Source organism: Cuculus canorus, chromosome 4 (assembly GCF_017976375.1).
Source record: "Cuculus canorus isolate bCucCan1 chromosome 4, bCucCan1.pri, whole genome shotgun sequence".
In the NCBI taxonomy this organism is placed as follows: Eukaryota; Metazoa; Chordata; class Aves; order Cuculiformes; family Cuculidae; genus Cuculus; species Cuculus canorus.
In genome coordinates this window covers 73,941,027-73,966,382 of record NC_071404.1, presented here as the reverse complement: position 1 = coordinate 73,966,382, position 25,356 = coordinate 73,941,027, and the positions used below count along the sequence as shown (strand labels likewise).

Here is a 25,356-nt window from a genome sequence, read left to right as displayed (position 1 = left end):
CAACCTAAATTTCTTAATTTGGGATTGTACCTGTGGAACGCAATTTGAAGAATACCTTTGCTAACACTCTGAGACTCAGTTTTGTGACAGCAGACACGAATCCAGAGCAACTCAGCTTGAGTGCCATCCCCCTTTCACCCCACACACATTCCCGTCCTTTCTCTCCACCAGCAGTCGCCCTTACCAGATGCCTCACTGAGAGCACAGGCTGCATGGTTGGATTCTGCCAGTCCAGAGCCCTGGATTTGTGCACCCAAAGGGTCAGATGAGCCTCGGTACCAACACACAGGATATCTGGGAACATGTAGGCTGAAGAAGAGGGCTTGGCACGACCCCAGCAGCATCATTAGATCAGTTTAAACTGTGGGGGAGATGTAAACCACACCCACAGCCTTTCCCACACACAGCAATGACATGGGCAATTCAGTAAACTGTCCAGGAAGAGTAGATTAGGCTTTAGTTAACATACTTGCTTATAAAAAGAGCTTTCATATTTTCCACTGGAAAGCAAATGCTCATTAGAAAGAGATCATGACAGTATTAATTCAGAATTAGAATATAAAAAAAAAAATCAAAACTTTACATGTATTCAATATGAAAGTTTAAAGGCCCTTAATAATCTGTGAAAATCAGTTTCAACAGGAGAATTAAGATGTGCAGTTCCTACAGCTGACGTATGTGACTAACAGATAAACTAAGTTTAGAACTATGGTGTTTAGACCTTTTAATGCATGAAACAGAAATCCCTTTATCCTCCTTCACACGTCAACTTAATTTTCAGCCAGTCACAAACAATGAACCAAAGCAGTGAATTTAAGGCAGTGAATATAACAGACTGGTGCTTCTCTCACACTGTGCTTTGCTCCCTGCTAACCTGATAAGAGTGGTGCTGCAACCAGTTGCTTTTCACCCAAGATCCCTGAAGTACGGATTCACTGCCTTTCCATGCCTTCTTCGCCTCCTTCCATCCCAGAAATCTTCAACTGCTCCTACAAGTGCTGTGTATCTGCTCTGCTCTGGCACTGTGCAAACAGCTCTCCTTCCTTCCCTCAACTTAGGAGAAGAAAAAGACAAAGCAGTGCAAAATGAGAATGCAATGCCCAGGAAATACCAATAACTTTATATTCCAACTATACTGAACAGCATCACCATCACAGCACCTGGGTACTAGACCGGATATCAAGACATACAAATGGAAAACATGACATATACTTACAAGGCCACATAATAGTAGGAAACCAATCTGAAGCAGCGGAATCAAATGAAAGGAAAAGTAGGTCTTTGCCCATTAAAAACCACAAACAACTGAGCTGAGAGGGAAAAAATTTATTGGTCCTTTAGATTTCCAATGATTGTTTGCATTACGTTCAGCAAATTCATTCAAATATTACGTACAAAGGATATCTTTTCTTCATTTGCAATATTAGAGCTAGCTTAACATTCAGTGGAAATGTAAGGAATAAAAGCAAAAAAAAAAAATCTTCAAATTATTAGTGAAATAGATGATTATTTTTTTTCCTATTTCAGTAAAGTACTTGCAAAGAACTGAGTTCTGTGCTCTGTACTCATCTTCCAAAAAGACAACTCTCGCATACTCACAGAAGGCACTTGAAATTCCTGGAAGTTAGGATGTCAGGAAGAAGAGGGACTAGCTATCACTTGGATAACAAACATGCTCACTTTTAGTTAAGTGCAATACTAGTATAAATTCAAAGAGCCACAAAGCATAAAGATACAAAAACTTAGCTAGACATGTTAACTAAACGGCTGTAATGCTGGAGTACAACAAATCCTTCGTGTCGCTGTCACCGTTACTCATCGTCTCCACCACAGAGGAGCAGAAGTGCTTTCCTGTAGTCCCCAGATGTATCTTTCTGTTAATATAAGAGACCAGTCACCATGAGTCACAACCACAGAAATGTGAAGAAAGGGAGCAGCCAAGGAGGACTCTGATTACACATTTGTCCCACCCACAGGAAATCCACTTAGATGAGTCTCCACTTAGGAATGATGCAAGGAAATTCTCTGTCTCTTATGTTAGACCTATATTTACACAGGCAGACTTTCAGAAACACAAAAAGCCTCCAAAAGCCTTACTAGGACTGAGCTACCCATTGCACATTAGAATGCATCTGTCTGCAAGTGAGAAAGTCTGAACAAAGGAGAAACCCAAAGCAGCACCAAAAGCAATTACTTTTAAATGTGAAAGTGCACACGACTTAGAAAGGCCCCAGCATTGCTCCCTGTAACTAATGGGAAGCTCTGCTACTAATTCAGCAGGAGAGCTGTATGGGCCACACTGATGCTGTCAAAGCAACTCCACTCAGCCTAATTCAGGGAGCATAAAGTTAGGAATGACAACAGACAAACATAAAAAGAAGCATTAAAATATTAAAAAATAAAATTCAAATAATAATAATAAAAATAATCCTAGGAATAAAAAACGTTTTGGTCTCAACTTGCCAGCAACAGCTGGCTCTGGATTTCTTGCTGGCTCTTTCTCCTCCTGTTCCTTCCTGTCCTCTTGAAGGAGATTATGACTCAGATTCCACAGTGAAATGCTTTCCACTTTGAAATGGTGCAGAAGGTTCCACACCACAACCCAAGATTTTAAGTTCAACTTCGTGATAATTCCAGCTCTCAACTATAACACTATTTCTCCGGAGGTAGCATCCCCCCCATCACCCAAAGCACTGAAAATCAGTAGGAATTCAGACAAAAAACCAGGAAATTAAGCAGGAGCTAAAAATGGCGTATGAGTAACAGTAATTTCTGAAACCCACATCTGCTCTCCTAGTCAACACTGGAAAGAAACCTTTGGCTTTTCATAGGAAGTGTCCTCCACTTAAATGACTACGTGGCACTTCACAAAACAGCACACCAACCACCACACTGTGCTGTCCAGCTCTACTCACAGCCCAAATAATCAATGACATCTCAACCACCCCCATCTTCTCTGACATCAGAATCATAATTTTACCTGAATCATGTGATGCAATGATTTTGCAAAATTCTTTCTGAATTCTCGTCTAATATCCAACAGATCAATTTCACTTCTTGAAACCATGACTCTGATCAGGGTATCGTCATCAGTGCCAGCGCCCTAAAGAGAAAAATTTAAATAATATTAAAATAAGAGTTTGTTTTGGACAGATGCTGTAGCAAAACAAAGACAACCGAAGTGCAACATGAAAGCATCAAAAACAACAAGAGGTGTCTCAAATCACTCCCACAGTACATTTCCATACCAAAACAGAGAATATTTGAGACAGTATCACAGGACATTCGCACTGCAATGTGGAGAAGAGTGCACGCAAGGTAATCTAATCTCTGGACTTCTATGAAGCCATATGGTCAGACTGTTTTATTCCATGTTTCATCTCAGAAGCTTCAACTGTGAATGCTGATATAAATTTAAATAATCCAATTCCAAGATTACCCAGCTGAATACCTGCTCACCATGATCAGAATCACATGCAAATCACCTTTTCAATGTAGTCTGAGGCAGCAGAACTGCAGCTGGTTCTGGTACTGGGTACATAAATCCTAACAACGACCAAAGCACGTGCACAAAGCACGTAACATCTTACAGCAACACACAGGCTGAGCAACTCATTCCACAAATTATCCAGCTGTTTATGATGAAAGAAAACTTCATAAACCTCTGCCAACCACGCAAACGTGTTCTACTCTTTTATTCATCTTTATTGCTTTAAATACTTTAAGTTCCTGCGCTGGCAGGCTGTGCCAGGCTAACATCCTGCCCCCTCCTGCTCAGACAAGTCATACTCCACACAAGCTGAAGCCATACAGATTTTCACATGCTGACCTGCTAATGCACCTTGAGGAAGGACTTGGCAGAGCCCCCACGATCACCTTCAGCCTATAGTCCAGGGTCACTCACTCCTTCAACTGGGTGCAATGTGCTTGGTTTACATCTAAAAATACCCTTAAAACTGCTCAAAAGTTATGCCGTGAGTCCGGTGGAGTAGGATGCAACATCAGAATGTCATACAAGCCAGGCTCTGCCCCACGTAATTGCAAAAGCAAACTTGGCACATTGTAGAGCTTTGTTATACCAAACTGATTAATTAGAAGGACAAACTCTTCTGCCAAAGAAATAATGTATGATTTTTCCTATCTGAAGTGTTTAATGGCTTTTATTTATATTAAAAAAATAATCAGGGATCTCAGCAGCAGACATTGATCAGGCCCCTCATGAAAGAAACATAAAAGAGATTCTATAAAAGAAGAAGCTTTTCTATTGCATTCTTCAAAAAATGAAAACTAATAGACAAATAAAGAAGAAAATGTAATTCCTCCTCATGCAGCTCAGCATGCTGGCATAATATTTTTTTATATTCCACCTGAACCTTATTTTACACTCATGTTTATAAAAACAGTAAAGCAGCTTTTAAAAATTAATTTATCATTTCATCTCTTTTCACTAATTCTCCTGCTGACACCTCATCAACACAACCATGTGGTGACAAACATACTTGAGCGCTTTTCAGCAAGGGGAAGGGGAGGAATTCTTCAGGGAAGCTGATATCTTGCCTGAAAGTGACTACCTATCTTGGTTTTAATTAATATTAGCTACTGTCAGTTAAAAATACCATTTTCTCTGCTTATCTCTTCCCACCCAAGAGAAGGTGAAGCTAACAGAGACACAGCTGTGTCGCTGATGGGATTCCCTGCACAACCTTTTGCAGCTGTTTCAGCCTTTTCCCTTTTTCTCCGAGTTTCTTTTCCTTCTTAAAATGGGACAGACAGTCATCAACATGTGTTTCAAAGCTAACTACATCTTCAATATGTAAATACTACACCTTCAATTTGTAAATACTTATCTCCAAAACAAAGAGCACTAAATCTGCAATTTAGTTTTTCATCATCTTTACTTCTTCAAGATCTCCATCACCTAAAGACACTATAGTCTTTATTTAGACTTTACTGAAGGTACCCACTGGATCTACCCAGACATTTTCCAGCGCAACAAGATCAAGTTCAAAAACAGCTGATAAGACTGACATTTCCTGTTAAAGATTTATGGTCTGATAAACTTACAGTGAACTCTAGGTAAAGCTTCTAAATTGTTTATATCCTCTCCGAGATCTCCATTCCCCAAACCTTTTGCAGATACTTAGTGGCATCCCAGCAGTGAAAGAAGAAATGAAGAGAAATGAAGAGCAAGTGAAAGGGGGAGGAATTGTAGTCAAGAAAGATAGAAAATGACATAAGGAAAACATGTACGTACCTTCATGGAATAATACAGAGTCTCAGCAAAATAGGCAGGTACACTTCGGATGCATTTCACTAGAAAAATGCAAAGGATTAAATTACTGACTACTATTCAACACAGAATCTTTCACCATCAAGACAAGGTATGTGTTACTGGATCATTCCCTCCAGTGTGGACAATTAAGGATACAGCTACCAGTGAGTCTGCTCCTCTGCTGCAACTCTTGGGGATCTAGGAGTCAGAATGCACCATATATTTCTAATAGAAAGGAGACCTTGCTAGTCAAATTCTACTCCCAGTTACAAATCTATTGGGACTTAAACAAGATGCCAGGAATACAAATGAAGGCACTTTCTGATAGAGGTGCACATGACCAAACAGACTCCAGTTCACCCCACCCTCTGAGCCACTTCTCCCCAGACTCCCCATCTATCAAAGAAGGAATAAAGGCCTATTCTCTAAAACCAAAAATAGATCCAAAGTGATTAACTTTAAAAAGGAATCACATTTTCATGCCACTTCCTATAACAACTGCAATTTAAAGAGGCTTGGGAGTAAACCAAGAAAGCCCAGTTCTAGATCTATTAAGACAATTACCAACTGCCAAAAGCAGCTTCTCCAAATCACCAGAAGTTTCACGGTCAATGGTCTCTTCAATTTGAAAGCCGGAAATAGTCATGTATTTGTCAAACACTGCAAAACAGAATGTGTGCTCAGTCACGTGTCCAGACAGCATTTCTCCCAATATCCTCCTCAGTCCAGGTTAATGCCATCTGGATCGCATTATCCAGAGCTCACTCTTCCCTCTGTCCCATCTTAACTACCTATCTCCTACGAGATTGCTACTATACAACACATTCCTTCACCTGGGGCGGAACAATCCCGGGCACCAGCACATGCTGGGGGCTGACCAGCTGGAAAGCAGCTGGAGCTGGAAGTCCTGGTGGGCACCAGGTTGAACATGAGGTAGCAGTGTGCCCTCGTGGCAAAGGCAGCAAATAGTATCCGGGGGCTCCGTTAGGAGGAACGCTGCCAGTGGGTCAAGGGAGGTGGAGCCTTCCTCTCTGCTCAGTGCTGGTGAAGTTACACCCTGAGTTCAGGCTCCAGTTCTGGGCTTCCAAGTATGAAAGAGACATGGAGCAATTGAAATGAGTCCAACGAAGGACTGCCAAGATGAGTAAGGGACCAGAGTATCTATCCTATGAGGAAAGGCTAAGAAAGCTGGGAATGTTCAGCCTGGAGAAGTGAAGGCTCAAGTGGGAATCTCACCAATGTGCACAAATATGTGAAGAGAGGGTGTAAAGAAGATGGATTCAGGCTCTTTTCAGTGGTGCCCAGCGCCAAAACAAGAGGCAATAGGCACAAGAGGCTCTGTCAGAACGTCAGGAAACACTTCTTTCCCATGTGGGTGAGTCAGTACTGGCACAGGTTGCCCACGGAAGTTGGGGAGTTCTTGGAGGTGCGCAAACGCCACCTGGAGATGATCCTGGGCAGCCTGCTCTAGGCAGCCCTGCTCAAGCAGGGTTCAACGATGATTTCCAGAGGTCTCTTCCAACCTTCACTATTCTGTGAAAACACCCAGTGAAAATGTGTGGGGCGAAGAGGGAAAGGAACTTTTAGGAAATTATTTTTCCAAGGGCCTAGCTATCATGTAGCCTAAATCTAAGACCTTGTCTACACCGGGCTACTGCATCAAATTGTACCCAACTTCAAACAAACTGCCCTATTGGCAGACTGTTCAAGTATGTATTCATGAATATCCATAAGACCTGACTTTCCTATGAAATCTTACATTTCTATCATGCTAACTAAATGTTGGGTGCATCAAAACAAACTTTAGGAATACTTTAATGCAAACAATAGCAAGAAAATTGAACAGCAAAATCACAAATCAAACTATGTCTGAAAATCCAAATACGAAGATTTTTTTAAAACAATAAAAAAGATTGGAGTACCAAAGCAAAACTTACTGGTTGTTATTTCCAATGGCCTAAATAGCTTGGTAACGGGTGAGGAGTAGGGAAAAAAATAGTTGCCTCTTTATTAACAGCTAATAAAGTATGAATGTATAGAAGGGTCGATCTTTTCAGGGTTGGACCTCCACCAGATTGTAGTGACTCATAACAGATTGTCAGCATCACTTCTAATGCCATAACCTCTTTCAAAAGGGGAAAAAAAAAAATCATCATCCAAGCAAGCATCCAGAAAGAAACATCACAGCTGTCCCTCACATCTCCTGCACTGCTACTTCAAGCAGGAGATACCACTGTCGGGGGGGGCTGAATTACAGGAAATCAAATTAAATGTATTAAGTAGAGTGAAGAGGTGGTCAAAGATTTCTGGGCTTGACAAATGCGATAACAGAAACAACTTTTCTATCATTCCTACCACCAGCTGGGTATCACTGAGACTTCAGGCAGAAGTTTTCACACATACAAAACCACACCACCTACCTCTTCTTAAGTGAGAAATGCTTCGGGTTCCCAATATGGTGATGAACTGTTCTTCATCTGTTCCCCATTTTAGCTCCCCGGCTCTAAACAAAACCTGTTGTAAATTCAAGAGATCAAAACAACAGCATCTGCTATGTGTCTACACACTGCTGAAAAGCTCTATTTGTCTCACCCTAAGGATCATTAAGCTTACCAACAATGTATAGCTGGAGGGGGGAAAAAATTAAATCAAATTGCCAAGTCCTGAACTGACTTTAGAAAGAAATAAGTGATAAATTCTAAAGACAACTGTGAAAGCATTTACATGAGTAATTCTGTTTAAGGTCCTAAAACTGACTAAGTGCACAGTCCCTATCATAAGTCTGAAGTTTTCTGAAACTCTGATAATGCAGGAGATAAAATCCATTCCCAACACATTTGTGACTGGTGCGTGCTTATTTTATTATTAGTAGTACAGAATACAAAACAGTGTGTGTGGTGGGAAGCCATTGAGGCATTGCAAGGATATTTACTTCAAATAATATATGCTAAGCTCTTCAAATTAATACCAGCACTCTCCATCCAGCAACAAACGTGAAGTCCCAGCACAGCATTTAGAAATGCCAGGAATGCATTTCTTAAGGGACACTAGAAGTTGTGAATGGAATTTTATGTGAGCTCTTGGTTTTACCTGTCTTGCCACTGCATTGCAGAACAATGCACATCAACAGCATAACTTTAAAAACAGAAAGTGATATTCACAAAATCTCTTCCAAATTAAACCCTCTCCTTCAGGCATTCGCAGAACCATAGAGTGGTTTGGGTTGGAAAGGACCTTAAAGATCATCCAGTTCCAAGCCCCCTGCCATAGGCAGGGACACCTCCCACTGGATCGGATTGCTCAAGGTCCCATCCAACCTGGCCTTGAACACCTCCAGGAAGGTGTCTTTCCTGTCTGTTCCAGTGCCTCACCACCCTCACGATAAAAAAATGCTTCCTAAAACCTAATCTGAATCTCCTCTCTTTCTGCTTTAGACCGTTAGCCCTCTTCCTATCACTACACGCCCTGACGAAGTCTTGCAAGCTCCTTGCATGTTCATACTAACTCGTGGCATGAACGCCCATTCCCTAACTGCTCTGAATTAATGTTTAGTAATCACAGACAAAAAAAAATAAATACATACAATTCACCACGGAGGAAAAAAGGCTGCTCTCTAACATCTCAAATCCTTCCCAGAACATCATATTAATCAAGAGAAACATCAGGAAGCAAGTAGCGTTATACTTGCAGTCACACCTTAGTTCTGACCATCTGTACCTGGCAATGATGATTAGAAAATTCTGCAACTCTATTCCAGCTATGTTAGAAGTTGAATGTAAAGATATCAATACAGAGAAATGTGATAAAACAATTCTCTGTTTGGGTCTCAGCTGAAGCCAAGTGTACATGACAAACCACAGAGACCATTTAGAAAGCCAGGACGTCTCTTCTACCTCTACGTATCGCGCCTCCTACATTTAGATGCTCATTTAAAATCAGTTAGAGAGGCCAAAAGGAATCTACCCACCAACGCCTGAGGGTTCATGGGTTTCTTCAATTACATAAGCCCAGCTAAGGGCAAGGCTGACACAACTGCAAGAAAGGATGTAATTCAAACACTTGCCTCACTGATTTTCAAGCTCTGGTTTCCAAAGGATTAATTTTAATACCAGTAGAACAACGCTGTCTGAATTTACATAAGAAAGGATCAACCTGTGCCAACAGAATACATTTTGCCAGTTTGTCTCTCCATCTTGTCCTGCTATCAGGAGAATGTTTTATTGATCTGGTATTCTGCTTTCCCTCCTTGCCACCTCAAATCCATCTATTTTCTTTCATCTCAACTGACAATTTATGAGAGGAAGATATCTAGCCCAGAGTTATCTGAAATAACCGAGAATAAACATGCGTTAAACGACTTCTGTAATCAAAAAGCTGAAATATTGACCATGACTACAACCAACAACAAAGCCAATAGCATCCAGCAAGAGACTCCATCAAAGACAATTTACTGCAGGCCTTGAGCCACCTGCTCTAGCAGGAGGTGTCTCTGCCCACGGCAGAGGCGTTGGAATTAGATAACCTTTAAGGTCCCTTCCAACCCAACCATTCTATGATTCCTTTTATTGTCCAGGTTTAGTGATCACAACATCCTAGACGAGACTTGCCAAGGGCAGCATGTGAGTCCCCAGAAACTCTTTAGAGACAGTTCTTAAGACTGTCATCTGGTTACAATAAAGCAGAATACTTGGTGTATTTTCTCTTTTTAGTATTTCATTCTTTGTGGAGGCATCCCTCACACCCAATAGCATTAGCTTTTCACTATGACATGTTTACAACACATGATATGTAAGGGCTGAATTCGGAGAGAAGTTCAAGTCAGACATTAAGGAACAAATCATTAACATCTCCGAGTTCTCCAGCAATGGGTATCTATCTTGACATCACAAAGCCTCAGCAACCCAGTGACCTAATCGCTATTGCATTCAAGCATCTCTAAGTAATAAGCAAAACAAGACATGCTCTACACGGAATCGTGGAAATGCCAAAAATGTCCATGCCAGTGTTTCAGGATTTGACACTTCTGTTGCCCAGAATTCATAAAAGAACAGGAAAATGCATGAAGAAACACAGAAAGAACCTTAACAATTTCTCTCTCACATTTGTATTCTAGCTGTATGCTTTGCAAGATAACTTGTAGAAATGCCCCAAAACCCAAGTCATTCACCTACCTGAGCATCCTTCTCAACAAGACCCTCATCAATTCCGCTGTCGGGATCTCTGTTTGCCTGAAGATAAATTTTTGAAGTTGTTAAACAGAAGAATCAAAAGTTGAATCAAAAAACAACTCCTCTGTTATACCGAGCCAGTAAGAATTACTGTGACAAGTCAACCCCTAATGCATCCTCTCCAAAATCACCTTATTTTTCCCTTGTGCTTGCATGTGTCTTTATGAAATAAATCACACAGCGGGCATTCTGCTAGACCCATGAGCACCACAGAGGTTTTTCAACATGATGTGGAAATGACCCATAACAGAGCTCAAAGACTGACCCTGCAAGCCAGGGGAAGTGACTCAGCTTCAGAATCAACCCCGCTTATCACCAGGTCTATCCAGAATCCCAGCTTAGTGAGCAAAAAGTGACAAGCGCACATGGGACAGAAACCAGGTGTGAGCCACACTTGCCAGCACACAAAGAGATACTAACCTGCAGCAGAACCACCAGCATTCGCTGAAAATAGCCTGATGTTTCTCCCACGATCTTATCCTCCAAGTTGGCCTCATACTCTGCAAAAAAGCAATACCTGTTCACCACCTTACCAGGCTTCCTCAATATTTGAGGAGAAAGCAAGGGAATGCAAGAAGTCAATTTGACTCACAGCTTGTAGAATCATTTATCAGAAACAGCTCAAACAATTAGGACATTCTGCTTCCACTTAAAACCAAACGTTATCTCAAAAGAGACAAGCATAGACTGAGCTCTTTAAGAAACTGAGGAGCGTTCAGATCTGGAGTTAAGCTAAAATATGGCAGTCTCACAACTGTGCAACAACTGTGAACCTAGAAAAGCCTAGGAACAATATTTTTTTCCCTTGGAGACTCTCAGTTTTGCCTCAAACTTTATTAATACATGAGTATTTCTTTTGTGTCAGGAATCTGCATAGAGGTAAAAGAGATGTGTTGAATTTAACACTGCCTTAAAAAAACAACCCAACAACCACAAGGTAAAAGCACATAGTCTTGTGGACACCAAAAAGCTGCACCTGCTTTAGTGCAAATGCATTTGAACAGAACGTTGAGTAAAAGGCAAAAAAAAACACTCTGTTTTTTAATATGGCATCAGTTTTCTGGTTTCCAATTACAACCCTCCCCTTCCCTCCACTCATTTCAGTTCAAATGAATGAAAATAATGTGTGAAAGAGAGAATTAATTCAAGGCATTTTCTAACTACAAAGCACAAAACACCATAACTGCAGTCATAGCCCTGAAATAAAAACTATTTCAGTTTACAATTCAAACTCTAGTTTGTTTCAATAAGAAGCTTTGCAGCACGGCAGAAGGAATTCCCACTTAATGGGCACATCCATCAGTTCATAGACAGACTTGACTTGAAAAATGAGCTAAAATCATACTAAGAGAATTGAATGGAGACCCTAGAACTATATATTTTATATGGAACTTTACCTTGCAGATAAACCTGTTTAATATTCTGCACTTCCGCAGGTGTTCTGGAGGCAAGAATTTCAGTCAACACCTTCTCATTGGTTCCTGCCCCCTGCAAGTATAAATCAGTTGATGGAATAACAGAAGGATAACAAGCATCCCCTTTGACAATCAAAAGCAAGCATCAGATTATACACTTGGATCAAATAAAGAAAAAGTATTTTATTCTCTCTGTTATATTGTGGGGGTTTTGAAAAAATTTTTTCTACTTCCAGCATGACTGTTTTCAAAACCAACCCAACACTTAAAAAAGCTCGTTGCCTTTAAATAGGGTCATCGCTGCAGGATTCAGACGAATCCTTCAATGTTCAAGGGCACCCAGATATGTTTCAGTTCTACTGAAGTCAATGGCATCAAGGTAAGTAAATGACCAGAGTAACAGTTTCCATCTTAGCTGGTTCTGTAATGTTTTCCATCAACTAGTATGCAGATAAACAGAACCACCCAGAAATGATCTTCACCCTTCTATGAATTGTGCTATACTAAACTAACTCTCTCTTCCACTGCAAACAAACACATTCTACAACAGAATCGCTAACCCAGATAGTCTAAGCTGCTGCACTCTAATTACAGCAGGCACAATGGGTTCTCTTCATTTTCACAAGGATAAAATTTACAAAACCCAAGCCAGTATCTTGTTTCCACAACTCTGAGTCTACTCTGTCTGTAAGAATAAGCCATTGATCTTTACACTTCCAAAGAAGTCATCTCACAAAAGCAATGCTGAAATACAATACTGTGTATTTTTCGCTTCAGTGTGTTATTTACACCCTCTTCTGTAAGGAAAATCCCAATACTCACTACCTACAAAGATATTCAACTGCATACAAAGGTATCCAAAAAACAAATCTGCCAGGTTACATGTAATCATTTTCAAAATATAGATTATTTCCAGGACGTGGCTACTCAATAAGTGAGGCAGGCACAGTTATATTAGTTCTAATCTAAGCAGCAGCAGCGAAAATTGACAGGACAATCTTCAGCACAGACTTGATGCTCCTTGCTGAGCTGTTATCTTGCATCGGTCTCTGCTGTCGCATCTTCTTTACTGTGGTTATCCACCTTAGCTGAACCGCAGCTAGTATTGACATCTTTTCCTGTGCAGACACATGCCCTGAAATGCTACGATCTTATGTTTAACATCATTTCTTCTAAGTGACAAGAACAAAACCACTCTTGTTTCACTATCTCTATTTTCCCTCCTACACCCAGCTGTTCCATCATTGCCCTGTCAGTCTTTGACTCCTAAGTCAACAAGAGGAGCTTGGGAATACGTTTTTTTTCCTTTTAGTCAACAAGGCCTTTAGCAGTTCCTTTGCCAGGTGCTGCCTCCCCTCCCCCCAGTGCATAGAAAGGCATTAGAGAAAATGGCCAGGATTAAAGTTTCTGTTGCCCAAGACGCTGTTTGCTGGGTCATGGGTTCATGATCACTAGCTACACAGTTGACTAAAGCCTACATATTAACCATTTTGTCATCAAGGGTCTTGGGAGCTGACGTGCAAGTGTCACCCAGCCAAGCACTACCTGACACTAGTCAAGTTCAATGTCCTCTACTTTAATCAACAGGTTCTGCAAACAATCCGTAGACTTCCAATTCCTGGATTTCCACAGGCTGATGGTATCAGACAGGTGTGATAGGTGGGGGAAACAGGCCCACATGGAAGAAAACACACTAAAATATCTACACATACAGATTGTAAGTGGTTTATCTGGCCTTCCCAGAAAGGCACTAAATGCATTCAGCTAAAGATGTTAGAAAGGTAACACTGTCAAGGCTATCAGCTCTTCCCTCTCTATTACTGGAGCAGCTTTTAGAACACGTTCAATAACACAGATAATTGCCGCCTACAATTTTGGTGGATACCACTTTATACAAGTACACCAGCCCATCAATTGTAGAGTTGCACTTCAATCCATCAGAGGCAAAACACTTTCTTAGCTCATGTAACAGTCCAGAAGAGACACACAAACAAAACCACACTTATATGAAAGGCCTTTAACTAATTTGCAGCCTATCTGTACAGCTATAATACCTAGGCGGCTCACAGCAGAAAAATCTAGTGTCCACTGTACTTGAGCACTGCACTTTAGCAGCAAAAAGTATTTAAGAGCAATATGCACATCTATTCATTGTAATTAAATCAGAAGTAATGAGTCCTATGCTATGTAGATTTTAATCTGCATTTACAGCAAAATCGTTCTCTTAAGATTACATAGTTCCTCATGAAAATAATTTCACATAAAACATTATACAAACCAGATCCAGAAACTACCTCTAATGAGCTATTAGGATGACTAAAAGACAAAGCAAAACCATGGCGTTAGTGATAATAGCAGGTGTTAGCAAAACATTGCTAATTAAAGAAGGAAAAAAGGCTACTTCTATTAGTATTACCCTTTCCAATAAGAAGTTAATTCCTAAAGAAACCAAAAGTTCAACAAACATCCCATATAATGTATTAATTCCCTTCCCTCCCTTCTCTTACCTTGATGGCATGCTTCAGCGCATGAGCATCAAAAATGTAAGCTGGTCTCATCAAAGATACCATCAAGGTTTCAAATTTGCCGGTAAGTTCAGATTTCAGGTCATCCACCAGATCCTAAAGCAGAAAGAACAGTGCCATAATGAACAAGGCGCAACCATTTTAAATGGGAGCGTGAGTGTCCGCTAGCCAGAATACTCTGGAGACACATCAGATACTATCGGGACTATTCCTAGTCTCAATTGGTAACTGAACTGAAACAAATGTAGCCAAAGAAGGAAGGAAAAAACGATACAAGGGCATTTGGAAAACTGAAACAGACTGTGACTTTTTCTTTTTTCCAATATAGAAAGTTTTTAAACCCCAGTTGTTCCTTGCACACGCTATTTGAAACAAAGTTTACCCAGAAAAAATACTAAGGGATCCAACAGCACTGGAAGAAAGAAACAAGCTGTCTTCACTTTGAACTCACTTATGGCTTTTTCTATCAATATATTTGATTTTGATCTCTCCTATGGTACTAGGTTGCTTTATTTCTGTCACATTTTCTAGCTCTAGGAAATTCTTTCCTCACTACCACCTTACATTCCAGACCTTGTATCAAAAAATTGGATAGATCCTTCCATATCAAGAAAGAGATCAGTACTAGAAGCATACTAACAGGAAACTACAGGAGCTTATGTACAAATCCCCATCTAAGACATACTGGGCTGCATTACACAAAAATAATTTCTTTGTGCTAACCTAAAAGTAATATTCTAACCTAGTTAGCAAGTCAGGATATGGCAGGGTGGGGAACACAGAAGCAAAACTAGATTTTCTTCGAAGGAACCTTTTACAGGGAGCACAATGAATGTGCCTCAAGGTTTTAAATCATCATCACCATAGGTCACATTCAGCTCATTTCTAGAGGTGTTTTTCTTCTTCTCACCCTGCCAAATAAGGTTTTAAAGGCAGCTGCAATTTCTTGACGCTGAGCATTGTTTCTGCTGATAAGGATGTTCAGAATAGTTTCTTCATCAGTCCCTGAAGTTAGAAAGAACAAAGAGTTACAAATATACTCTAAACTGCAGTGGCACAAACTCAAAAGGCAATGAAAGATGCTTTGAAAATAACGGTCTATGGATGAACAGCAAGACACATTTAAATAACAAACATAACCAAACCCCAAGCTGAGCTGCCAGGTTTGGTGTTCTACAAAATTACGGCTGGAGGATTTAAGTTGCTTGCTCTCCACCAGGCTCTGCTCCAGACACTGCTCCCAGCACACCAGGCATCAGCTATAACAGTTAGTCACAGCCTGTATTCTACATGTGGGCCTTGCCTTCGGGCTCACCAAGGGATTTACTTTCCAAAAAACAATCTGCTGACTCCCAGACTGTCTTCTGCAGAGAAGCGTTGCCGTCGGGCTCACCAAGGGAGCCACTTTAGAATAAACAACCTGCCAACTCCCAGCAAAACTCAGTCTGCTAACCCCAAACAACTCAAAGGACAGAAGTGTGGAGGTATTATCCATTTTATATACAATATTTTGCAAGACAGCACAGCATCTTAACTAGCCCTACTGAATTTGCCAGTAGTTACGTGTATCCCATTTTCCTTCTTCCTCTCCTCATGCTTCCTCTGACAGGCTGCTTCAAAAAAAAAGCCAGCAAAGCCAGCGAGACAAGATTTGTTCTCACAGCGAAATTTCGGGGCAGAAAGCTACACTGAGTTTGCAGACCACCTGTTAGTCCACATTTATACGCTGTATGCTCATAGTAACTGTAATGTGCTTATGCACCTTCATACCAAGAGAGATGTCACACATTTTCCAAGCACAGAGCTCCTACTATACTGTCAGAACTCCCCACAGTTGCTGCCTGTAAATCCACAGTCCAGTTTATTGTGCAGTTAAACTCTGTGTGCAAAGAAGCCTATGGAATATCAATTTTTAATAGGGAATGTGCAAACTGCCTTTTCTCCCTTAAGCTAATCTAAAAATTAACATCCTTGAGAGCAGCACAGTCAACCCCAGGACACGCCCAGACTCGTGCAGTGCTGAGGCTGTCATTCCATGGCATGTAGACACACACCCGAATATAAAAAAAATGAGCTCAGAAAGGACGGTTTCAAAGGAGTGAGAACTCCTTCCTTTTTGTAAAGTGAATTATACTTACCCATTCCCTTCATGGCCTTACGAAGAGCTTCTGCATCAGCTCTGGCATCAAAAGGAGAAAAGGCTGTTACGGTGCCTCTGGTGTACTAAAGAGTGGAAAAAGGGGATGGGGGAAAAGGGAAAAAGCCATGAAATAGAAGGCAGCATCTTTCAGTTCTTCATACATTAACTCAGACTAAATTTGAATCCACAACCAAAAAGATAATAGCATTTTTCTTGCAAGTCTCTGACTAAATAACAGTCTGTGGGTTTTTAAACACAGCTCACTAGAAACTCACAACTTGGGTTTTACCCAGCAGAACATCACTTAAGTTCAGGTATATTTACACAACGGCAGTTTGCAGGATTGCTATTTACAACACTGGAGCCTGAATGCAGGAAAACAACCAAGAAATTATCATTTGTTAAAGTAATTTGGGAAACTAATTGCACAAATCACTTATGACCTACTAAAGTCTGCAATGGCTTTCAATTTTTCATCATGTTTCTTTTGACATAAGCAACTTTTTAGTCAAGCAATTCAGCTACATTTCTCACAGTAGTTTACGGCTAAAAAGAAATAACAGCTTCAACATAAGGATAAAAGATCAGTCTGTCCAAACACAAATAAAAACCACTAGGTTTCCATGGAACATGGCTCTTCAGGGACTTTCTCTTTGGGTCAAACAAGAAAGGATATTCATCAGCCTTATGAAGAAGTCTTGTCCTTATTTAAGCATGACAGTTCAAGAGCCTATATGTATATAGCACAGTAGCTACTTTAGAAACTATAAAAGTCAAGCAAGGACCAAAAGGGGAAACACCTGGGTTTTGGGAACAAGGAGGTTTTTCTAACAGTTGAAGAAGGGAAATTTCTTGTAAGCATCACTGTACAAAAGCAGTAATCCGTACAGGCAGGGCATTTTTCCACTCTCAAGAAAAAGCACAAAGGGAAGTGCCAAGACACCTACTGAGACTGGCACCAGATTTTTCCACAAGCATCAAAGCCATCTGGCTTCTGCAATACAGCCTCAGGTCAGCAATTTCAGATGCATGGTGCTTCGGTTTCAAGCTAATGTACTCATCCAAGAACGGTCAGCCAGAAGAGCACTGGGAGAAAAGAGCCTGCGAGCCCTAACCAGACTGCCCTGAAGCTCCAGCACCTGTGTGTTATTGCCATCAGAGAATTCCTACCCCTCCCATGGCAGAGGCAGCATTAAGCTAGGTTTACTTCTCTGGTATTTCAGCAGATCATAACAAAGTATTACTGTGTTTAATTGCAACAACGAACTTCCCCTTAGATGCATTCCAGTATCCGGCACACTTCAGTGGCAGGACAATTCTCCTGAAGCGTTCTGCTTTTCCCATTACAAGCATGTTTTTAGGCAGGACTTCAAATTTAGACACAGTAGTATATACTTATTGCCACTTTCCTAGCTAATTCCAAAGGCTATCATGAAAAAAACTCAAGGATTTGAGCTGCAATTTTATAACTAGAATTTTATTTGGTAAAACAGATAAAGACTGAAAAGCCTCTGTTTTCCTCCTCCTCCCTTATTACAACACCAGACAATGTGGGGTTATTTGAAACTGTATTTCCTGCCGGTTTGTTTCATACCATCTTAAGATAAATAATATTATAGAACTACCGCAGTTCTCCTCTGGACATGACTAATGATCATCAGGTCTCACAGGAAGCAGTTATTGATCTGTAAGTTAAAGTTTTTCTCTGCTTATCTTGTTATAAGCAAGTGGAATTCCCCTTCACAATTCCCAACCCTTGTGGCAATGGCACAACATTCCTCTGTGGGGGGCTTAGAACGTAAGTGTGAACATTAAAGGCCAGATTAAATCCGTCCCTACACCATCCTTCTCACTTTTGTCAACTAAGAACCACCCTTTTGCAACTCTTTTTCCCCAAGCCTCATACACTTCTGCTGCAGCTGTAGTCTGAAAGAGTTTTCTTGATGTCTGGGTGCCATTTGCATTCCAGGTATTCCCGTGACGCACGGCATTTACTGGATTTTGGCTACGTAGCTGCTACAATTGCCCTCAATCAGCACTTGAGCTGCACCTAGGCTGTAAACCAGAAATATTGCTGCCACTCTGCCATCCAGCGCAATAAAAATCCACGTCACTTGGGTACCACGATGACAGTGGCCGTAACAGCAAAATCTCCAGCTACCTCTGCTGCCTTTGACACTATCCGCTGGTCCAAACAGAACACAACCACAACAGGGGCTGATAATAGAACACAAAGATCGGATACAGCTCTGTGGGCCCCAATCCACCTACAGTCTGTCTTCAGAAGCCACTTGTGGGCAGATGTGACAATGACACAAGCATCTAGCCATCTCTAACTTTCACATCAGAAATCTATTCATCTCATTTTTTAGAGCACTGCAGAGTGGTCCAGCAATCAGGGTATCGCAGGAAACCCTTGGGAACACCACATTTAACAACCACAAACCCATCTTAAACATCCCACTGCCCAGCAGCAGCCACTTTAGACATTCCAGTCCATTTCTAACTTGCAAACTTGGTAGGCAATGGAAGAAAGCTCTGCAGTGGTAATCAACTCAGTCCATGAAGGACAGAGCTGCCTCTTCTTTCCCAAACATGGCACCTTTTGGCCACAGAAAGAGAGGGCAAGCACCTCTTCTAAACCACCACCACTGTCTGAGCCGCTGCTGTCAACTTTCAGCCACAGAACGTTGGAAATAGAAGCCATGAGTCAGACACTTCTTACAAAATAATAGATCCACAAGAGAAGAGTTTCTGACAAAAGCTAGACACTCATTTATCAGACAGCTCAGCTACTGTTTCAACATTAAGGAGAGTTTGAACTTCATCAAAACAAACTGATTCTTGCAGATGGATCAGAGCATCACAACTGCTACGCCATCCTGACCTAATATGAAAAACGATGAACTGAAAGACAACTATTTATAAACACTTATTTGCAAACTTCCTAGCTTTTTATAGAGGTAAATAAATTATCTTATTTTTAGTATCCCTAAGAATGCTCCTTGCTATTTGTGCAAAATAAATGCAGCTTACACTACAGCCTCATGGGTGGATTTTGTTTTGCTTATTAAGTTTCCCACCCAGTAGAATCCAAAGCACATCAATGAAAAGGAGAACACAAATCCTTCCTTGATATCAATCTTTTTGTCATTTGGAGCAATCTCTTACTAAATAGCAACACCCTCAATTGTGCAGTAAAATATAAAGATAAGTAGAACACACAAGAACTCAACAGAAAGAAAATCCCAAGACTGTAACAGCCAAAACGTTACCACACTTATCTTTCTACACTCCCCAATACACTGATTGTTGTTGAGCAACCACGTAGCGCAAGCACTGTTTGCGATTATACACAAAACAGAAGCTTCCATTTTCCCCAGACACCTATTAGAGAGACCAACTAAGTCCCTAGGCATGCAAGATTAGCATAAAGAGGTAAGGCAGAGAAATGAAAAAAAAAAAAGGAAGAAAAATAAAAATAAAGCAGGAGATTTTACTTCAGAACTATGCCCCTTTAAACAAAGAAATGCGTGCTCTCTGTTATTTTTTTGTTCTGCTCTAGCAAAAGTTTGCAGACAGGAGAAAACGATACAGTCTCATCAGGTGAGATGTTTCCAATCAGCAGCTCAGAGCTTCATTAGCTTCTCCCAACAGACAACCTTGGTCTCACAATTTGATGTCATGAGGCCACATTTCCTGGCAACAGCATTATCTGTAAGATCAACAACAGCCACTTAATGAGGTTCCTTTTAATTTTTCCCAGCAAGCACACAAAACGTCTCCCACCCACAAGATTCCATGTTTGGCCACTGTTAAATACAAAGCATCCGTTATCAGCAAACAAAAGACCATACTTGAACTGCTTCAGACTTCTTCCCAGCTACCCTTGCTCTGTACCCACTCACAGTGAATTCGTACCAGTCAGACTTCCCATAGAGGAAGAGCCACCCCCTTTCCCGAGGCTGCTCTGCCACGACAAAAGTAGCATCTCAACAATTTGCCCCTGGAAAGGCAAGTGTCTAGCGCAGAGGAGGTGGTCTGTGACTTTTTTAAAGCAGCCATCTGTTTACAAGAGGGCACAGGAAAACTGTGGAGTGGTAAGAATAGAAATGGAGAATGTTTTCCAGCGCACAGGTTGACAAACAGAGAAGGTATGCTATTTTCAGAAGACAGAAGAAAGCCGAGAAGGTCATGTGCTTGAATAAATGAAAGGCTGCCTTAAGGATTCCTAAACAAGAATAGGCATCTTGCATACAAAGCACAACACAGCTATTATAGTAAGTCAAAAGCCTTTATAGCCACTGAAGGTCACACAGAGATCCCAGTCCAAATTGTGCTTTAGAACTACCATCCTGTAAGAAATACATCATTCCTTCATTACATCCCTACCAAAATTTCAAGGTGAGCAGGATGCAAAATACATTGTGAGTGGGTGAATATAGGCACAGAGCTTATGCAAATGCTATAAAGACACCTCTACAAAACACCCCTCTGCTTCAGATTGTCCATTTAAATGGAAGGAGCAAGCTCTGGTCAGCAGACTATACTCACATCTGCCCCACTGAATTTAAACTTCTGAGAAAAAAGGGAATTACACAACATCTGTGTTGAACTCTGAGTCAGTACATGAGACAGGGAGGAGAGAAAGAAAACCAAAAAAAGGAAAGAGAGGGTCGGAGGGAGGAAGAAGAACAAGCAACAGCAATGCAGGAAGCTATGCAGGGGCCCTTGCAACAACAGTCAAAGAACCTGTCCTCACAAGTAATCCAACAAAGTCAAAGAGCTGCTTAGGACACAGTTCTGAAGAAGCGTTTGTACTCTGAAATGAGACATAATTCTCTGGAGCACTACTGGAGTTGGCAATACCATTCCTGTGCTCCCAGTCACATGTGGACGTGGGCAGAACAGGAACTCTGAATATAGAGCACAGCCACGCCTTTACCAGCAAGCAACCCTTTCCTGGCAGTTTACAGACAGATACACAAAATGCATCCAACTTCACATTCAGGGAAACGTTTGGGAGTAGCAGCTCAGAGCAGACCAATCCACAACTAGCAATCAGAGGATATTCTTGTGGTTTCTTTCCAGATTTCTAAATTAGCAAATGTGGGGCATTATTAACAGAGCAGCCAATTCAACAAGTGGGAAGAGATCACACCTACGTGTTAACAAAGGCCACCACACACGCAGAAGTATGGGAAAAGGCAGCTTGCTAAGAAAGCAGTGTTCCTCCAAAGAAAGAGGATAAACACAGCCATGGAGAGATCAGCTTGCACGGTGTATTACAGCATGCTGTAGTTTTCCCACAAAATGAATGAACCCTTTTGTGCTGGACATGGAACACACAAAATCCCTGAGGTCTTTGGAAAAAAAATATTCTTCCCATAACTGAGCAAGAACAAATACTTCAGTGACAGACTCCAAAGATAACATACCTTCTTCAAAAGTTTTATTCTCTGGTGATATATCTAGACTAAATTAGACTTCTGTACACTGTGCTAAGCATTCTTTCGTACTCTGAATCTTTAGTTATACATATAAATAACCACTGTTAATCAACACTCAACATTTCATAGAATCAAATAATCACGTGGTTGGAAAAGACCTTTGAGATCATCAAGTCCAACTGTACCTGTCCACTCGTAAGTCATATGCCTGAGCATCTCACCTACCCATCTTTTAAATCCCTCCAGGGATGGGGATTCAACCACCTCCCTGGGCAGTCTCTGCCAGTGCTTGATAGCAGTTTCAGTGAAGAAATTTTTCCTAATGGGGCAGAGCTCACTCTTCTTCTTTTTTTTTTTTTGTTTTTAAAAAATAAATTTCAGGCTACAAAGTCTTAACACTCCTAGTCTTTCATGGCTGCACAATTGCACATGTCAAGAACACTAATGAAGTGAAAAGCAGCCCTCTGAACATGGAAATTGGAGGATGAGGCCCACCTAGTACAGAACCTCACGACTCCACTGCCTTCAGCCTACCACCATCTGCCCCCATGGGTAGCACAGCCCCACGTTACCTCAAGCAGCAGAAAATCTGCTAGCTGAAGCCAAAAGTTACTGGTTTGTACTAGTGAAGAGTGAAATGTTCCTTTTACAAAGCTCAGGAACTAAAGTTTGTGTGGAATAGACAAAAGAACTGCAGTCTTCCATGTTTTCACTAATGAGGAGTTACCCTCCAGTCCGTAAGCAATGCTACATGCACCATAATAAGAGGCTGTTGAAATAGATCTGGCTGGTTTGATGTCCTGTCCTGAGATGGGCCGGGGTTCTTGTTTTCCAAAGCTACATCCTACAAACCAGGCCTGATATTTAAAGTAAGAAAAATTCCCTCTCTGTCAGTCTAAAAAAACCCAAACTACCTTATTGGAACCCTACTGTATTTTTTTTTTTAAAGTGAAGTATGCTTTCTGTGATTTAAAACTAAGTCCAGACAAAACACGAATACTTATTCACAAGAGTGTTAAAACACCGCTAATCTCTGCGCTCATTAAGTTAAAATAGTGAAACTAATACTAAATTGCTGTGCAATTACCCTGACCTTTGTGAAGGCACTCGTACAGCTCCATAGCTTTCACTTCCTACAACAGTCCCAAAGCCACAAAACTCCCATTCAACTCGTTTTACTTCTCAGAGTGAATGAATTTGATACAACTATAGAAACAAATACTGAAATCCGCCCCATTTTCCAAGTCTTCTTCCAGGCTGGAATGTAACAACAGCAACACAAGGGCTGCAAAGGAAACAAATAATACCAGATGGAGTAAGGAATAAGTTCCTAAGGATGAAGTTCTGTGGGACAGCAGTAATGCTTCCAGAAAAATTAGTTAGACAGGGAAAAGCTGGGATGGGAAAAGTGAGGCTGAGCTTCCACAGAGAACGGCCACAGCAGGATGGTTTTTTCCTTACTCCTCCAGTGGAAACTGCCTCCACCCAGCCACAATATAAACACAGGGTGCTGAAAACTTGGCTAAATCAGTGGAAACTGGTGAAAAAAAAAAAAAGGGGGTTGTGCTAGAAGTTCCTCACATGATGAGCTGCCTTCCCCGTCCTCTGCCTCTCCATGTCCCCACGGGTGTGGGGATGGGCTGAGTGTGGGGAGAATGAAAAGGAATCAGGGGGGAGTAAAAGTGAGGGGGCAAAGAATAAGAGTGAGGAGACAATAATAAGAGCAAGGGTTCAAATAGTAAGAGGGCAAATATAAAAAAACCAAGGGGGCGAATATAAAAAAGCAAGGGGAGTGTGAATAAAAGAGCAACGGGGGGGGGGGGGGCAGAGGAGTCAAGTAATAAGAGCAAGGGAGGACAAATAAGAAGAGCAAGGGGGGGGCAAATAATAAGAGTAAAGGGGTGGAAAATAAGAGTAGAGGGGCAAATAATAAGAGTAAAGGGGTGGAAAATAAGAGTAGAGGGGCAAATAAGAGTAAAGGGGCAGAAAATAAGAGTAGAGGGGCAAATAAGAGTAAAGAGAGGGCAAATACAAAAAAACAAGGGGGCAAATATAAAAGAACAAGGAGGGGTGAATAAAAGAGCAAAGGGGGTGAATATAAAGAGCAGAGGAGTCAAGTAATAAGAACAAGTGAGGACAAATAGGAAGAGCAAGGGAGGGCAAATAATAAGAGTAAAGAGGTGGCAAATAAGAGTAGAGGGGCAAATAATAAGAGTAAAGAGAGGGCGAATATAAAAAAAACAAGGGGGCAAATATAAAAGAACAAGGGGTGGTGTGAATAAAAGAGCAAAGGGGGTGAATACAACGAGCAGAGGAGGCAGGTAATAAGAGCAAGGGAGGACAAATAGTAAGGGTAAAGATGGCCAAATAATAAGAGTAAAGGGGGGGGGCAAATAATAAGAGCAAGGGGGGGCAAACAACAAGAGTAGAGAGGGGGCAAATAACAAGAGTAAGGGGGAGCAAACATTAAGAGCAAGGGGGTATAGTGACAGGGTGTCCCGGGCACGGCTGCGGGAATCAGGAGCCCTTCCCGGGGTCGCTCCTCACCTTCGCCATCCTCAGGGTGCTCCGAGCCGGGGCCGAGTCCGCGCCTGCAGGGACAGATGCCACAGTGAAGGCAGCGGCCGCCCCGCCCCGCCCCGGCGCGGGCAGCGGCCACGGCGCGCCCCGGGAGCTCCACCCCGGGCTGCGAGGCGGGAGGGAGAGCGGGGAAAAGCTCCCCCTCCGGCCCCTCCGCTTCCCTCTGCCCGTAGCAGAGCGCTTAGTTCCTTGCCTCCTAGTCCCTTTTTTCCTTTTCAAACAGCTGCTGAGGGAGCTGCGGCTGTTCAAGCCAGAGAAGAGGAGGCTGAAGGGAGACCTTCTCACTTTCTACAACTCCCTGAAAGGAGGTTGTAGTGAGGCGGGTGCAGGTCTCTTCTCCCAGGGAACAAGTGATGGGATGAGAGGAAATGGCCTCAAGTTGCGCCAGGGAGGTTTAAATTGGATATTAGGAAGAAGTTCTTCACTGAAAGAGCGGTGAAGCAGTGGCAGAGGCTGCCCAGGGCGGTCGGGGAGTCACCGTCCCTGGAGGGGTTCAAAAAGTGTGTAGAGGTGGCACTTGGGGACATGGTTCAATAGGCACGGTGGTGTTGGGCTGACAGTTGGACTGGATCATCTTGTAAGTCTTTACCAGCCTCCACGATTCTATGATTCTGCGCAAGGAAAAGTTACATTTGCAGATATATAGGGGTCCTCAAGCCCCCTCCTGGTGAAATCAGTAAAAAAACATAGTTCCCATGAATCTGAAGAGCATCATATCCCACCCCTAAAAGATGAGACTACTCAGT

The 25,356-nt window shown here is 41.7% G+C and overlaps 1 protein-coding gene across 1 annotated transcript; it reads right to left on the bottom strand.

Annotated features, from left to right (window-relative positions):
- Positions 1-1,311: 1,311 nt before the first annotated feature.
- ANXA5 (annexin A5) lies at positions 1,312-24,725 on the bottom strand. Its single transcript, XM_054065693.1, has 12 exons — positions 24,578-24,725; positions 16,579-16,663; positions 15,351-15,445; positions 14,423-14,536; positions 11,898-11,988; positions 10,921-11,000; positions 10,444-10,500; positions 7,693-7,786; positions 5,837-5,932; positions 5,255-5,313; positions 2,981-3,103; positions 1,312-1,874 (listed from the first exon to the last, which is right to left on the bottom strand). Exons 1-12 carry the CDS (start codon positions 24,584-24,586, stop codon positions 1,812-1,814), a joined length of 966 nt encoding a protein of 321 aa, XP_053921668.1. The 5' UTR covers positions 24,587-24,725; the 3' UTR covers positions 1,312-1,811.
- Between the last annotated feature and the right edge of the window lie 631 nt (positions 24,726-25,356).

Bases quoted from the DNA above. Each gene is read 5' to 3' on its own strand.
- ANXA5 (XM_054065693.1), bottom strand. The intron at 11,989-14,422 runs GTAAGAGAAGGG...TTATACTTGCAG, and splicing joins CGCTGAAGCATGCCATCAAG to GGGGCAGGAACCAATGAGAA. The intron at 7,787-10,443 runs GTAGGTGAATGA...AATTTACAACAG, and splicing joins TTGTTGAGAAGGATGCTCAG to GTTTTGTTTAGAGCCGGGGA.